Below are 16,311 nucleotides of genomic sequence, written 5' to 3' on the forward strand. Positions count from 1 at the left end.
GGCCAATTTCTTCAGATTGGGCTGGCTGTTGCATCATAGATCGACGTGTCGGTTAGACTATCAGTTCGAGAGCACCTCCAGTTCCTGCTGCTAATAAGCCGAGTACACCATTCGTCTCTTACATATTTTTACGAACTGCAAACAGGAGTGACTTCTGTAATGGATAGAAACTGTGATAGCTGAGTGCAGATGTGAGCTGAGTAGGTGACCTTCCCTCACAGGTCCAGACAGTGTTGACATCTGTCTCACAGCTTCAGGCTGCTGCCAAGGGGCATCACTGTGTGGCGCCACACTCAGAGATACAAAGGACGTCGAACATATCCCACATGTCCCCCCCAATCGGTACACTGCTGTGGCTGCCCCAGGTACTGCCTGCACTGGTGTTGACCCTTCACCAGTGGTCGAGAGGAAGATCATTGCAAAGCCTGACAGGCAGCAAAAGACTTTCTAAGGGGCTGATCATAGGGCCTCTCCAGTTCATTTGACTAACATGTTTCGGGCGTTATCTGTGCCAGTTGCAGTCGTCCATCTGGTTCCAGGGGACGCTCCTCAGCCACAAGGTCTGGGCATTCACAGAGGGTAGGTTTGCTGATAGTTGGGGGCTCCAAGGTGTAATGAGGCCTCTTAGAAACATGACTGCCAAGGAGGGGAAGGAAGCCAGTGTGCACTCCGTGTGCATACTGGGATGAGACTTCCAGATGTTGTAAGCAATTTGTCATGTGTTCAAATGTAAGGAATAGTTTGTATGAGGGTAAGTATATGTTAGACTTTCTACCCAAATGTGGTGAACTTCATGCCATCCATATCGATTTAAGTAAGTGATGCTCCGATTAAGACCAGGACACTGTTTAGAGAAAATATTTCCTCCTTCGTTGGGATGATCCATCAATACGTGAACCCTGTGTGATACCACTTTCGATAGTATACATTACAGCTACATGTGTTTCATATGCTGGTATGAGGGTAAATGTATGGTTGGAGTCATGTGCACCATGTGAGGAAACAGAAGTTTCGGATTTTTCGTTTCTGAAGATTCCCATGAATATCTTCTTTGATTTAAAATTTCGGTACTCTCGCCATTAAATGTGAAGGATTAAACTTTCTGTATAGAAATTTTGAAGTAACATGTGTAACCATTAAGTAAGGTTTCGATTGTGATAGTCACTGATTTATTTACGTCACACGTACTAGACTAAGTTTCTGCTTGTGCTTCTTAATTTCTGCTTGAGGTATTCGTTGGACTTCGACAGGTGCAGTGGACGCAGCGACAGATGCTCTGACGTCTACAAAGGTGTATCAGAGACCCCAACGCCATTCATCGCTCCACGGAATATTTCAAGCAAAAGTTTTCTGTGGAAAAATGTTAACAATGTTGAACAAAAGAATAAGACTGCCGTTTGGATAGGAGGGAAAATTAGTCGCTTGAGATCCTTTAAGAAGTCTGTGTATCTAAATGTGTCAACAAATCAGTTTCATCCACTCATGTCCTTGAATACACATTGAAGTTAGAATGAGGGACATATGGACAATTTGAAGAATAAAGTGGACTAGTGTTTTGCAGGACCAGAAGACATACAAGTTTAACCCTCTGAACCACTTAACCCACTCTGTCCGACAACGACAGCAGTAGAACACACATTTTAAAATTTTGTGGAGTGTTATGCCTCCTGTCTAAAGTGTTGGGGACAGTAATTCAGTGACCTTGGGTGGATGACTCGACCCCTCCGTTTTGTTTAGGTAGTCATCCATCCACATAACAGACAGTGTGACATTAGTACCTTTCCCCAAACGAAAGGAGGATTATAATACATACTGAAACCTTCCCGTCTAATATTGGATGAACGTTTGCTTGCTGACTGAACGCTGCGTCTCTTAAAATCTTTTAACTGCTGCTCTGTCAAGACTACCTGCTGATTATTACGACGAAACATAAAATGTGTTGTCGCCGTGGCCCTCAGTCGTTACCTGAAATTATTAAGACTGATTCTTACCTTTAATTATTTATACTGGATCGCCATCTGACTGCTACAGCAAACTGTGGAATGAATATACTTACTTCTCTTTAACATAATTATAAGCTGCTGGTGGAGTTTCATAATACTTTGTTACTGGAATTCTTTAAGTTGAAGTTAATTTAGATTTGATAAAAGCTGAAGCTCAGTTTAGACTTTTCTTTTAAGATAACAATAAATTCCGTAAAGCATTTACGTGAATGATTTTGGGATAGAAAATTCTTAATGCATTTAATCTGGTAGAAGTTAACTATATTCTGAGAACGATCTTGACAAACAATTACAAGGGGCATAGTTCTTTACAAAAATTCTTAAAAACTAGCATTGCGCTACATATAGCGAGTGGCTGGCGAGCACACCGCTTCTTTCAAAGTGTTAATTCATACCTCGCTTACAGCGACCTCCTCTCATGTCTCGCTAGCTACGACTGCCTCGTCTCACATCTTACTCGCAACTGCTCGCTTCCAACGCTCAATGCTACAAAAGTGCGGTCTCGCCGCCAACAATGGTTTTTGGTGCAGACAATCCCTGCTACCATTACAGATGTATTACTGCGCGCTGTTTCCCGCTCTTTCTCAAAATGTATCTATGCGCGGTTTCCCGCTCTTTCTCAATAATACACAATGCAATTTAATTAACAAAACAATTTAAATAAGAAACAGTTCAGATAATTACATGCTAAAACAGTTTAAATACGCCTATTACATAATTACAATACGAACCACATATTCATGTCGATATAGCCAAACGTTCAAAGAAATCTGCTAATCCGTACTCCTAGGTCGGAGATCGTCCAGAAAGATCATTGAAGGCCTTGCAGTTGAAAGTCCTAAGGGCAAAATCATCATAACACTTCAGTCTGGTTTTCACTATTGTTAACATTATTCGTTTCCATTCTAATATCCTGCGACTTAAGAAAGCTGTACGGTTCAGCAGGTTGGAGGTTGTGCATGAGATGCAGTATGAAGCAGATATCAGCATTGCTCCATTTACATTGCTCCGAAAATAGAAAATCTACAGTAACGTAAGCAAAATTAGGAGCTCGTATATAATCCATTACGAAGTAGAGATGGGATTAGCAAATGACAAGAAGGGTACCTGCTCCAAGATCTTTGGTTCATTGCACGAGTTTTACTATGCAACGTCTTCTCGGCGACTACTAGCGCGTGAATGTTTTTCGGGCTTGGATTGTGGTCCTTCCACTACGACTAGTTTCTTTACCTATGTGGTTGTGCACGAGCAGATGAAATCAAATGTGTTCTCACGCAGCATCGGAAACCAAAGAGGGTTTGATGCAAACTCACCGAGGAAGACTTACAGATAAGTTTTGTCCAGAGAAGAAATGAATGCAGGAGTGTGGGAACTGACACTGGTTCTATTTCAATGGTAAGTAGTACACTGGGAAGAGTTACACCATCAACACCTTGACCGAATGCCGCCAGACCGATGCTACAAAAACTTAATGCCTGTGGGGTGTGTCAATGTATATTTCCTCATTAAGCAAGCTTTTTTCACTACTTTCAGTGCAGAAAAAAGGCGTTCTTTCAGATGAAGAATGGTTTGCGTACGTAGCTGACACTCAGTGCATATTATACGCACTGTACAAAATATTTTGAATACCCAGTAGCTCGCACACACTATCACGTTATGGCACATACACCGCCGAGTTACAGAACATATCCACTTATCTTCTGATTTTAGATTACTACTGCAATTCTTAACGCAAAATTGTTTGTGTCAACTATTACTGCCTTGCCTGCTTAACATTGTAGTTCCCGCCCTACGATAACATGAGTTAGCATTATTAATAGATGATACCAAACGTCTTTTACTGCGACATACAGTCAATACATTAACACAGGGTCACCACAATGTCCGATTTTGAACGTAAGTAGTTGCAAGTACAGTAATCTTTATTTCATTCCTACATAAATATGTATTACTACTGTTCAATATGTTATTTCGCTGAACTCTTACTAAGATAAATGAAGTGCCCAGATAAATTACGATGAAATTACTCCGTTGAGATGGTTCTTGTGAAGTTGTCCGCCTTCTTAGCACAGCGGTAGCGTTACCGCCTACCACACAAAGAGGCCCGGGTTCGATTCCCGGCAAGGGACTGGGTGTTGTGTCTCCTTCATTACCATTTACATCATCAATGTCACGTAAGTCGCCGAAGTGGCGTCAACTAAAAAGACTTGCATTACGGCGGTCGAACCCCGAAGCGGATATCCCTGCCAATAAATGCCATACGATCATTTCATTTTATTGTTAAGTTGCTGACTTGGCGAGATGAAGTGAATCACGTTTCAGCATCTCTACCTTCCCAGAAGTTTTTGTTGCTGGTATGAGCAACCGCCTTTTTGATGATGATGATGATGATGATGATGATGTTTGGTTTGTGGGGTGCTCAACTGCGTGGTCATCAGCGTCCGTACCAAGGCCCAAACTTTGCTCAGTCCAATCTCGCCACTTTCATGAACGGTAATGAAATGATAAGGACAACACAAACAATCAGTCATCTCGACGCATCACCAGTTCACACATCAATAAAAAAGCATTTGGTGGTGGCAGGATTTCTGATCCTATTCCACTCATGGAAAGATGTAACGATGAAGTGCTTTTTGTAAGCATAAAATACTGTCAATTCCATAGCCATGAGACTAACATTATTTTTTTCTTTGTCAATTCGCGTCAACAGATGTACATTAATCTGTAAATTGGATCAGCAGTAGTATCCTGTGTATTTTGTAAAGTTATATAACCAATTTTATTTGTTTTAATAAATTTAATGCAGGGTACAAAGATTCAACTGTGCTCGTTGCTAAGTATAATTTATTTCAGTAATGCCAGTGAGTGAACCAAGTGTATTTTGATAAGTAATAGAGACAATTTAGATGTGGAAATATTTAATTTGACGGTTTATAGTGCTTGAAAAGTGTAGTAAAAAGGTCAAACTACGAATCCATAAGCGCTGCTTATCTTGTTAGTGCAATGAGTAATGCCAACATGCAGGCCATGTATATTGTTTTTTATATTACACAAAAATTACGTTACAATGGTAATGACAGATATATTTTTCACTCGAAGTTTTAAAAAAATGAGAAAGAATCAAATTTTATTTTGATACACAACTCGAATTTTCATTCGCATTAAGAGTGTGCGAGCGTGCGTTTATGATAAGAACCATTACTTATTTAAATAACTTCATTTTGGTGCCAAATATAACATTTTAGTGTTATCGAACTTTCAGCTCTGCCTTGATAAACCATCTTCTTTTGCCATGTTCATCATCTCTGTCTTGTTCCACCATTATCTTCCAACGTGTAGTATGTAAACTTTCCGTATTACGAACCTATCCCTCTTATTACAAAAATATGAAGTGTAAGCAGCACATTGTAATAAAGATCTCGTCAAAACACCTTCTTTCTTCCTTCCTAAAACGGTTTTTATTGTGATGGCTATTTTATGTGTTTTTACATCACAGCTTTTGACTCCATTTTTGGTAACATGTAGTTGTTGATTACGCAAATACACTTTGTAAATGTTTCAGAGAGCCTTATACCTTAGCTCCAGTCGATAAGTAGTGCAGGTTTCCTCAGAAGTAAGTTTTGTGTATAGATTCACGTAGGCATAATTCTAATGCAAAATAAAAAGCAGTAACAGTCTTCTAATAACATCGATCATGTTTTTCTAATGTAGAGCATGATGCATTATCTTTTTCATCCATAAAATAGTGCTTGATAAGATGAAGCATTACTGAAAAGTTGTAAAAACTCAGGTGATGTTGAAATATCAACATCTTTTGCGTGTTTTAGATGACGAGATACCGTTATAGCTCCTAACGTAAATTTTTTATGTGCTCTGACATATTTATGTAATTTGGCAAGATAAGAAAATAACATTGTGCTACCGACATTTTTTGCAGACAGTTCAGTCGTTGAATTAAGTTTGCAACACTAAACAAGCAACAAAAAACACTTCACAGTACTATTTAATCTATAAGCTCATTTCATAAACGTATTGCATATATGTGTGTATGTTTTACTCATTTTACTAAGGCCTGATGCTCCTCTGTTTGCGATTTAAAAACTGGGTTGTTTTGAAAATCAGCCTTATGCAAATACAATTGATTTATTTTTATATTTACCTAGTCATCTTTCGACACCTTTGTGTCATATTCCGTGGGTCAAATTTATATTTCTTAAAATTGCATCGCTGACTGAACTGTATTGTTATACACCGTCATTAGTATCGTTTTCGTCGTTTTTTGACAGCATGTCACGTTCAAAACTTTTCGTCCTGTTTCGCGTTTATGTTTGGTGTCTCGATCAACTGCTATTTATTGTACTGTTTTCACCCAGTTTTTCACACACTACAACTTCATCTCACACGTACTTTCGCAAAAGGTGGCGAAATGTGATCTGAGCAGACACTTCTGACAACATACTCAGGGGGAGGTACTGTTATTGTCTCTGCTCACCTGTTAATCCAGTGATTGACCCACAGGACATGACACATAGGTGTCGAAATATGTCTGGGTAAATGTAGTGTCTGTGTGTGTATGTGTGTGTGTGTGTGTGTGTGTGTGTGTGTGTGTGTGTGTGTGTGTCTGTTACGTATTTTGGATGTGGAAATATAATTCATACGTATAATTTTTGGATAAATATGACACAGGATTACAAGTCGGTAATAAATTCAGTTGGGAAGGGCATACTACAGAATTGCTTAAACGCCTAAACAAGTCTGTACTTGCCGTGGAATGATGTCTGATGCAGGAGATATAAATATAAAAAAAAACATGCATACGTTGCTTACTTTCATTCTATTACGTCGTATGGGATCATATTCTGGGGCAACTAATCAAACCGCGCAAAATTTTTTAGTGTGCAAAAGCGTGTGATAAGAATCATTTATGGCATAAATTCAAGAACATGTTGCAGAAACCTGTTCAAGGCACTTTCTATTCTAACCACTGCTTCTCAGTATATTTATTCCTTAATGAAATTTTTTGCAAGTAATATATCTCTATTTCCAACCAATAGCTAAGCACACAATATCAATACTAGGAATACGAAGAATCTACACAAGGCCTAAAACACTTACCTTGGTCCAAAAAGGGGTCCAATATCCAGGAACAAGCATTTTTATTAAATTGCCAGCAACCATTAAAATCTTGGTTTCAGATAAAGCAGGATTCAAACAGAGTTTGAAAGACTTTTTTATAGGCAACTCCTTCTACTCCATAGATGAATATCGTAACAGAGACTGTTAAGTCAGCTTAAGTAAAAATATCTGTTAGATTTCAGTTCTGAGAACACTTTGTCACAACAGTCAAGATTAGGTATTTTGCATATGATAAATTTGTTAATAGTAGATAATAGTATTTCATTCTGACAGTGTGTTAATTCTGTAAATATTAGGTGTCCCAGTTTACTGCATTGTATTAGCTTATTTTTGACTGTCTCCTGGCAAATAATCAGTGTAGTAAGTATTATATTCAAATGTTCTATGATTTTATGTCATACTTTCTGACACGTTCCACCCCCACGAGAATAATCTCATTTTTTGGGTCTATGAAACGTAAACTGAATCTAATCTAATCCAAACAGTTAACCATAGTCTTACGATGCTGTAGCTACACCCAGGATAAGTAGACAAAGGTGAGTCATTTAGACTAATAAAATACAGGCAGTTAGTTACCATATTAACCCTTACCTTTTTGATGTCTTTGATATTCTGTTTGCAGACGTTTACCAAAACGTGAATATTTAGTCTGAATCGCATTTCGAGTGGCAAATGAAATGCTATGACAAAATTCAAATTGATTCTCTTAGAGTTAACAGTGGAAGTGAAAGAAAAAATGGTTTTTGTGGTCTACTTTTTCATGGAAAATATAATTTGTTTTGGATTAACGAGCAATTTGTGCCTCTTTTGCAGTATTTTCATTTGGCTATATTCTAGAAGGGATCAAATAGATACAAAAGAAACATACACAGAGGCTGATATGAAATATTTTTATTAGAAAAGTACAAAATAAGCATTTAGATATAGGAAAGTTATCACCAACACATAAACACGCTACATTATAAATGCTTCAAGAATTCTGAATAAATAATAATGTGACATAAATTTCCTATTATTTTCAGGTAGATGCAAAGCATATTCTACAAATATTTAAAGATTTTAAAATATTTATATTTTTTATCAGTCACTCTTACGTTACTATCAACTGTAAAGTACTTCACTCAAACTGAAAAACTTGATTCATTTGTAAAACATATACTGAAATTTGTAATGATGATAAAATTGTGAAAGAGCTAACGTGTGTGGAGGTAACATAACAGCAGAACATAAAATACAGTCATTAGTATCACTTAATATTCATCAAGTTTCACAAGTTCCTCCAATCTTCTTACCACTCTTGCACGGCTCGTTTTATTTCAAAGCTTATTTCGGAGCTTTAATACCAATGTCTGTCGTTAATTACTGAAAAATAACTATTGAAATCAGGAAGCGGAATTATTGCCATTACATAAGGTGCGACATGCGGGAAAATATTCTTGGTGCAGCTAGAAAAGCTAGAAGCGATGAACTGTAGGTATCATTCCTAAACAACTCTTATTCTTGCTTGAATTGATAAGAAAAACGCATCCAAAAAGTAACTGGAATCATAGTTTCTGCATTTGGAGATAGGAATTTTTACTCTGCGATAGAGGTTTCTAGGTAATAGTACTTTTCTTCTTTTTGTAAAGGAATGTAATATTCTACAGCTAAACACTAAGGTAATTAATTAATTCGTGAATCATGTTATTTTCTCTATGTTGACAGCCATCCACATTTCCTTGTATTCATAGTGTCATATTTTTTCAGTATTTGAGATTATAGTGAACAAGTATAGATTCGTAATCTTCAGCTTGCACCATCCCACCCTCTACAGGATACTTAATATTCAGTTACTTGACCACTTAGAAAGCTTATACTGTGAGCGAGACACCGATGAAGATATGCAATGAGATCAGTTTTTTTACGACTGTGAATCGTGACCTAATTACTTGATTATTTGATACTACTGGCCTTTCGCCATTGAGGAACTATAAGGCACATTAACTAAGCGCTTCTTTTCGAGTTTTCTGTTAGATAACAGGAAATGAAACGCTAAATTTTCACATTGAAATCAGCGCTATTACTAACACACAGCGAAACATCGATGACAAAATCCATCCACCTGAAATCAATGGTTCGTCCAGTATTTCAGGTTCTGAAGAAAACTCAGGAACTTAAATATTATTCTGACATGTTGTAAAACATGTAATGAAGTCCAGTTCATTGGATAATGTGTGTGAAGCGTCAGTTGATTCACTGTTGTCTGTACTGGACAGTGGACAGATGTCTGGCGTCAGTGGTTGGCTGGTGGTTGGTGAGAGGTTCCATGGTTGGTGAGCCACGCCTCCAACTACCTCGACGGAAAGCCAACGTGCACTTTTAGACGGTCCCTGAAACACATCAAAAAGGCATCTTTAGGAAGTGTTAATAATTTGGTTTGAGTAGTGTGGTACAGCTAATGAGTGATGTTCCATGTACTTATTGTTTATATACTCCTTCCTGTTGTAAGCGAATCTCAAACAGGAATGTGATGTTAAACAAACTACTCAGCATAAACTACCTATGGTGTGTTGCGTAGTTATGCAACTATTCCTTTGAAATGATAAGTATAATGCTACCTCATTTGTGATTTTACATCACGCATTCTGTGACGTAGCTGTTTAGAAGATACCCGTGTTCCGAGATTGGGCTTTGGAATAGTGATTTGACCATTTAATAATGTTAAAGTGTCTAGAATGTAGTGCCAACTTTAGCTGAGCACGTCAGAAGAGCTATCGTTTTTCAGATAATATAAAACACGTCTTCGCAATTTTATATACCTTTCTTTCGTCATTCGGCGCGAAAAAGCATTATTACTTTTGCTCTCACACTCTTAAAATCAAGGAAAGTTCCGAGAATTTATTTTTTTAGTGTTGCTAGTGCACTGTTCTTTGCAACTTCTGCTTAATTAGATAAGAAAGTATCATAGATTGAGTGGAGTACAGTGACGGATAGGTAATAAACAGCCTTCAGGCTTTACTTGAATTACATAACAGAAATCGATGGCGAATATATTTGCATTTAATCTGAGCTCTCAGTATGTTTCCCATTTCTACCTTGAGTTACTGTATTCCTTCGAGGTTTCGAACGAAACTGAGATTTTTGTACACGTTTTTCTGTAAGAGCTACCAAATAGTTTATATTATTATTGATTTCTCCATTAAAATCTCGGCATTTCTTAGCGTATTCAGGATTCAGCCGTAGACGTTACATAAATAATTAGACTAAATCTGTAGCTTAAGACAGCTGTGATAGTCAGTCATATGGGATACCTCGAATAATGATGTACGCAATGTACATACGGTCTCCCCTAAGAGTCATCAGGTGCTTTTTCTCTAGTGCTTGGGCAAACATTTACAATTTTGCTTATGCAATGCGTAACTGGAGCAGATCCAAACATATACTGTTCATCAGATATTTCGTGTGACAACTAGTGTCACTGAAAAGCGTTGGTTTCTTTCTCGTGACAAATGAAAGATTTTTAAAGACGAATTTTTCGACGGTTGGAGCTGTAATAGTGGCAACTATTTATTTACAGCTCGTACAAAATAGATACGTGTTTCAAAGTTTTACTGACCTTCAAAGTAGTCACCAGCATTGTGTACAACCCGTTGCCAGCGATGTGGAAGTCGTAGGATACTCTTAGCAGTACCAGTTGTGTTGACAATTCGAGTGGCGCGGTCTAATGCCCGATAAATCAGGGGAGTGCAGCAGGTGCTATAGCACTCAGCAGCTCCATTAGTCAAACAGATCACTAACAGCTCGCACTGTACGTGTTGAGCATTGTCCTGCAAAATGGTCAGGTCCTGCAGAAAGTGTCATCACTTCTGTCTCTATGCTGTTCATTTTTGGAACACAACCTACGACCAGCTTAGAAGTGATGACACTTTCTGCAGGGCTTGACCATCATTTTGCAGGACAATGCTCAAACACATACAGTGCAAGCTGTTACTGATTTGTTTGACTGATGGAGCCGCTAAGTGCTGTACCACCTATTGCACTTCCCTGACTTAAACCCTAGTGAGTTCAACTCGATTTCTAAACTGAAGGAAACACTTCACGGCATTCGCTTCAGAACTGCTACGAATTCGTCAGGCAATAGACCGCGCCGCTCGAACTGTCAACACAACTGGCACTGCTAAGGGTATCCTACGACTTCCACATCGCTGGCAACGGGTTATACACAATGCCGGTGACTACTTTGAAGATCAGTAAAACTTTGAAACACGGATCTATTTTGTACGATCTGTAAATAAATAGTTACCACTATCAAAGTTCGGAACCGATGGCCTTTGGAGTCTCGTCCCTTCAACCCCCACAAACAAACAAACCACTATCAAAATTCCAAGCCTCGTATGTTTCCATTCGACAAAACGGTCCCAAATTAATCTAGCGCGATATTCGTTTTATCGATATGTATTAACAAGGGCAGTAAAACAGAAACAATAACCAATACTTCAGCAGCAATTGAATAATGATAAGCAGTGTCGAATGGCGGTAGCAGACAACACGGGGAAGGTTGGCTTGCGAGTCGCTGCTGGATTACTGGTTATTCTTTCTATTTTACTGTCTCTGTTAACGCAAATCGATAAAACGAATATTCTCCCCCACGAACCATGGATCTCGTCGTGGTAGTGTAGCTTTTGTGCTTCAACGGTACAGACGACTGTACCATAGGTGCAAACTCAATGGAGGGGTATCTGACGAGAGGTCAGCCAAATGTATGGTTCCTGAAGAGGGGCAGCAGCCTTTGCAATACTTGCAGGGAAAATGATCTCGGTGGCTGACTGATATGGCCGTTCAATACCAATCAACGACTATCAAAGCCTTGCTGTGCTGGTACTGCGAAAGGTTGAAAGTAAGGGGAAACTACAAGCTTAATTTTTCCGAGGGCATTGCAGCTCTGCTGGATTGTTGAATGATCATGGCATCCTCTTGAGTAAAATTTTTGGGAGGTCGAATAATCTCCCAAACGGATCTCCAGTCGGGGACAACGCAGGAGGATGTTGTTGTTAGGAAACAAAAGTGGTCGGAGGCAGAGAGGTTAGACAATTTAAAAAAAGAATTGAATTGATAGGTTAAAACTGGACGTAGTGGGAACTTGCAAATTTCGATGACAGTAGCAAAAGACTTCTGGGCAGGTGAATACAGAGTTATGATTAGAACCTCAGTTAGGGGTAATTCCGGAATAGGTCTAATAATGAATAAGAAAATACGAAAGTCGGTAGCTGCTGTGAACAACATAGTGAACGCATTATTGCAGGGAGGCATGCATCCAGTACACACCACATTAGTATAAGTTCATCCACAAAATAGCTCCGCATCTGATGAAGAGGTCGAAGAAATATACGATAAAAGAAATTATGCAGACAGTTAAGGGAGACGAAGGTTTAATTGTGATGGCTGTCAGTAGGAAAAGGGAGAGAACGAAAAACAATTGATCAATAAGGCCTGGGGGAAATGAATGAAATAGGAAGCCACCTTGTTGCAGAGAGCATAATTTAACTATCGCAAACACTTTGTTTAAGAATCATATAAGAAGATTGTATAAATGAAAGAGACCTGCTCACACCGGAAATTTTTAGATTGATTATATACACATCAAAAATAAGTTTTGCGTCACGTCGGTTCCTAGAGATCCGGAACCTGTACAGAAAATCTGAATAGAGATCAACAAAAGAGCATTTCTGCCCTTTTCACTGCTCACGAAAACCACACATTGAATGTTACGCCGCCAAAGAGTGAGACCTTCAGAGATGGTGGTCCACATTGTTGTACACACCAGTACTTGTAATACCCAATAGCACTTCCTCTTGCATGCATGCATACCTGTATCCAAAAAATGGTTCAAATGGCTCTGAGCACTATGGGACTCAACATCTATGGTCATCAGTCCCCTATAACTTAGAACTACTTAAACCTAACTAACCTAAGCACATCACACAACACCCAGTCATCACGAGGCAGAGAAAATCCCTGACCCCGCCGGCAATCGAACCCGGGAACACGGGCGTGGGAAGCGAGAACACTACCGCACGACCACCCGCTGCGCACAACTGTATCCGTCGTGGCATACTATCCACAAGTTCATTAAGGCACTGTTGGTCCAGATTGTCCCACTCCTCAATGGCGATTCGGACTAGATACCTCAGAGAGGTTAGTGGGTCACGTCGTCCACAGACAGCCCTGTTCAATCTATCCCAGGCATGTTCGATAGGGTTCATACCTGCAGAACATCCAGGCCACTCTAGTCGAGTGGTGTCGTTATCCTGAAGGAAGTCATTCAAAGGGTGTGCACGATGGGGGCGCGAATTGTCGTCCGTGAAGACAAATGCCTCGCCATTTTTTTTTTTTTTCTGGTCATCAGTCTACTGACTGGTTTGATGCGGCCCGCCACGAATTACTTTCCTGTGATAACTTCTTCATCTCAGAGTAGCACTTGCAACCTACGTCCTCAATTATTTGCTTGACGTATTCCAATCTCTGTCTTCCTCTACAGTTTTTGCCCTCTACAGCTCCCTCTAGTACCATGGAAGTCATTCCCTCATGTCTTAGCAGACGTCCTATCATCCTGTCCCTTCTCCTTATCGGTGTTTTCCACATATTCCTTTCCTCTCCGATTCTGCGTAGAATCTCCTCATTCCTTACCTTATCAGTCCACCTAATTTCCAACATTCGTCTATAGCACCACATCTCAAATGCTACGATGCTCTTCTCTTCCCGTTTTCCCATAGTCCATGTTTCACTACCATACAATGCTGTACTCCAGACGTACATCCTCAGAAATTTCTTCCTCAAATTAAGGCCGGTATTTGATATTAGTAGACTTTTCTTGGCCAGAAATGCCTTTTTTGCCATAGCGAGTCTGCTTTTGATGTCCTCCTTGCTCCGTCCGTCATTGGTTATTTTACTGCCTAGGTAGCAGAATTCCTTAATTTCATTGACTTCGTGACCATCAATCGTGATGTTAAGTTTCTCGCTGTTCTCATTTCTAGTACTTCTCATTACCTTCGTCTTTTTCCGATTTACTCTCAAACCATACTGTGTACTCATTCGACTGTTCATCCCGTTCAGCAGATCATTTAATTCTTCTTCACTTTCACTCAGGATAGCAATGTCATCAGCGAATCGTATCATTTATATCCTTTCACCTTGAATTTTAATTCTACTCCTGAACCTTTCTTTTATTTCCATCTTTGCTTCCGCGATGTACAGACTGAAGAGTAGGGGCGAAAGGCTACAGCCTTGTCTTACACCCTTCTTAATACGAGCACTTCGTTCTTAATCGTCCACTCTTATTATTCCCTCTTGGTTGTTGTACATATTGTATATGACCTCGCCAATATGCTGCCAATATGGTTAAACTATCGGTCGGAGGACGGCGTTGACGTTTCGATCAGCCGTTACGGCGCCTTCCATGACCACCAGCGGCTTACGTCGGCCCGACGTAATGACACCCCAAAACATCAGGGACCTCCACCTTGCTGCACTCGCAGGACAGTGTGTCTAAGGCGTTCATCCTGATCGGTTTGTCTCCAGATACATCTCCGACGATTGTCTGGTTGATGGCATACGCGACACTCATCTGTGAAGAGAACGTGATGCCAATCCTGAGCGGTCCATTCGGTAAGTTGATGGGCCCATCTGTGCCGCATTGCATGGTGTCGTGGTTGCAAAGATGGACCTCGCCATGGACTTCGGGAGTTAAGTTGCGGATCATGCAGCCTATTGTGTACATTTGAGTCGTAACATGAAGTCCTGTGCCTGCACGGAAAGCATTATTCAACATGGCTGTGTTCCTGTCAGGGTTCCTCCGAGCCATAATCCGAAGGTAGCGGTCGTCCATTGCGGTAGTAGCCCTTGGGCGGCTTGAGCGAGGCATGTCATCGACAGTTCCTGTCTCTCTGTATCTCCTCCCTGTCCGAACAACATCGCGTTGGTTCACTCCGAGGCGCCTGGACACTTCCCTTGTTGAGAGCCCTTCCTGGCACAAAGCAACAATGCGGACGCCGTCGAACCGCGGTATTGAATGTCTAGACATGGTTGAACTAAGACAACGCGAGCTGTGTACCTCCTAGTAGGTGGGATGACTGAAACTGATCGGCTGACGGATTTCCTCCGTATAATAGGCGCTTCTCATGCATGGTTGTTTACGTCTTTGGGTGCGTTTAGTGACATCTCTGAACAGTCAAAGGGACTGTGTCGGTGATACAATATCCACAGTCAACGTTCTGGAACCATGGTGATGCAAAGTTCTTTTGATGTGTGTATAATACTACGACAGAGATTAACCTCGAAGAAGATCACTTTGAATTCCGAAGAAACATAGGAACACGTGAGAAATTAGTGACTTATCTTAGAAGAAAGGTTAAGGAAAGGCAAACCAACATTTATAGCATTTGTAGACTTAGAGGAAGCTTTTGCCAGCGTTGACGCGATTACAGATTGTGAAAATCTATGGAGGATGTTTTTAACATAAATTCTTCGCTCGTAGACAGCTGAATGTAACACTACAAGCTGAAGTACGGATGAAACACGACTGGGGTAAAAAAAGGTCACTAACAATAATCAGATCGATACGTCATTGGTCTGTATACTGCCTGCACTCTCTCCTGAAACAGCTTAATATGAAGATGACAAGAGCGACCATTAGCGACACAAACACAAAAGAACAGTTGCAGGCCGGAAGCCTGACTGGTCTAACGTGAAAAGGAAACAAAAAACGAAAGGAGTGGTATGCGCGAACACTGCCAAGGTCTGCGTTGGCATGACGATGGATGAAGGCAGACTGCTCAAGGAAACTGAAGCACTTTGAATTACTCGTGCAACAGAAAAAAAAACGTTATGCAGGGAGTAGTTTTCCACAGCCCGAAGGTCAGCTGCGTAAATTCGCCCGCAACACAACACGGCTTGTTTGGCTAGCGGCAGATCCTGGTCATTACCCGGCGTTCCTCTCGCCTACGTCAGCGCATCCGCAGATTACTTGCTTGGTTTTCCCAGCCCAGCCGCCGCTGGAAACCTGCCACGTAACGGCAAACAGCGCCGGCAGCCACTCCATTTGTTGCTCATTTTTGCCGGGTATTATCTCACAACTGCATGCTCAATCTCCCAGTCTACCGCAAGCGAAAGACTGTTCTCGAAATAAGACCTAGCA

General features: G+C 40.3%; 1 protein-coding gene across 1 annotated transcript in view; it reads right to left on the minus strand.

Moving 5' to 3' along the window:
* Positions 1 to 8,015: 8,015 nt before the first annotated feature.
* The window catches only part of LOC126267732 (uncharacterized), a 78,051-nt gene continuing 69,755 nt past the window's right edge, over positions 8,016 to 16,311 (minus strand). Inside the window, exon 5 of the mRNA XM_049973034.1 lies at positions 8,016 to 9,508. Within this exon, the coding sequence (XP_049828991.1) occupies positions 9,469 to 9,508 (40 nt within the window). The 3' untranslated portion in view covers positions 8,016 to 9,468. The remainder of the gene's footprint in view (positions 9,509 to 16,311) is intronic.

The sequence above is a fragment of the Schistocerca gregaria genome, chromosome 4 (genome assembly GCF_023897955.1).
Source record: "Schistocerca gregaria isolate iqSchGreg1 chromosome 4, iqSchGreg1.2, whole genome shotgun sequence".
In the NCBI taxonomy this organism is placed as follows: Eukaryota; Metazoa; Arthropoda; class Insecta; order Orthoptera; family Acrididae; genus Schistocerca; species Schistocerca gregaria.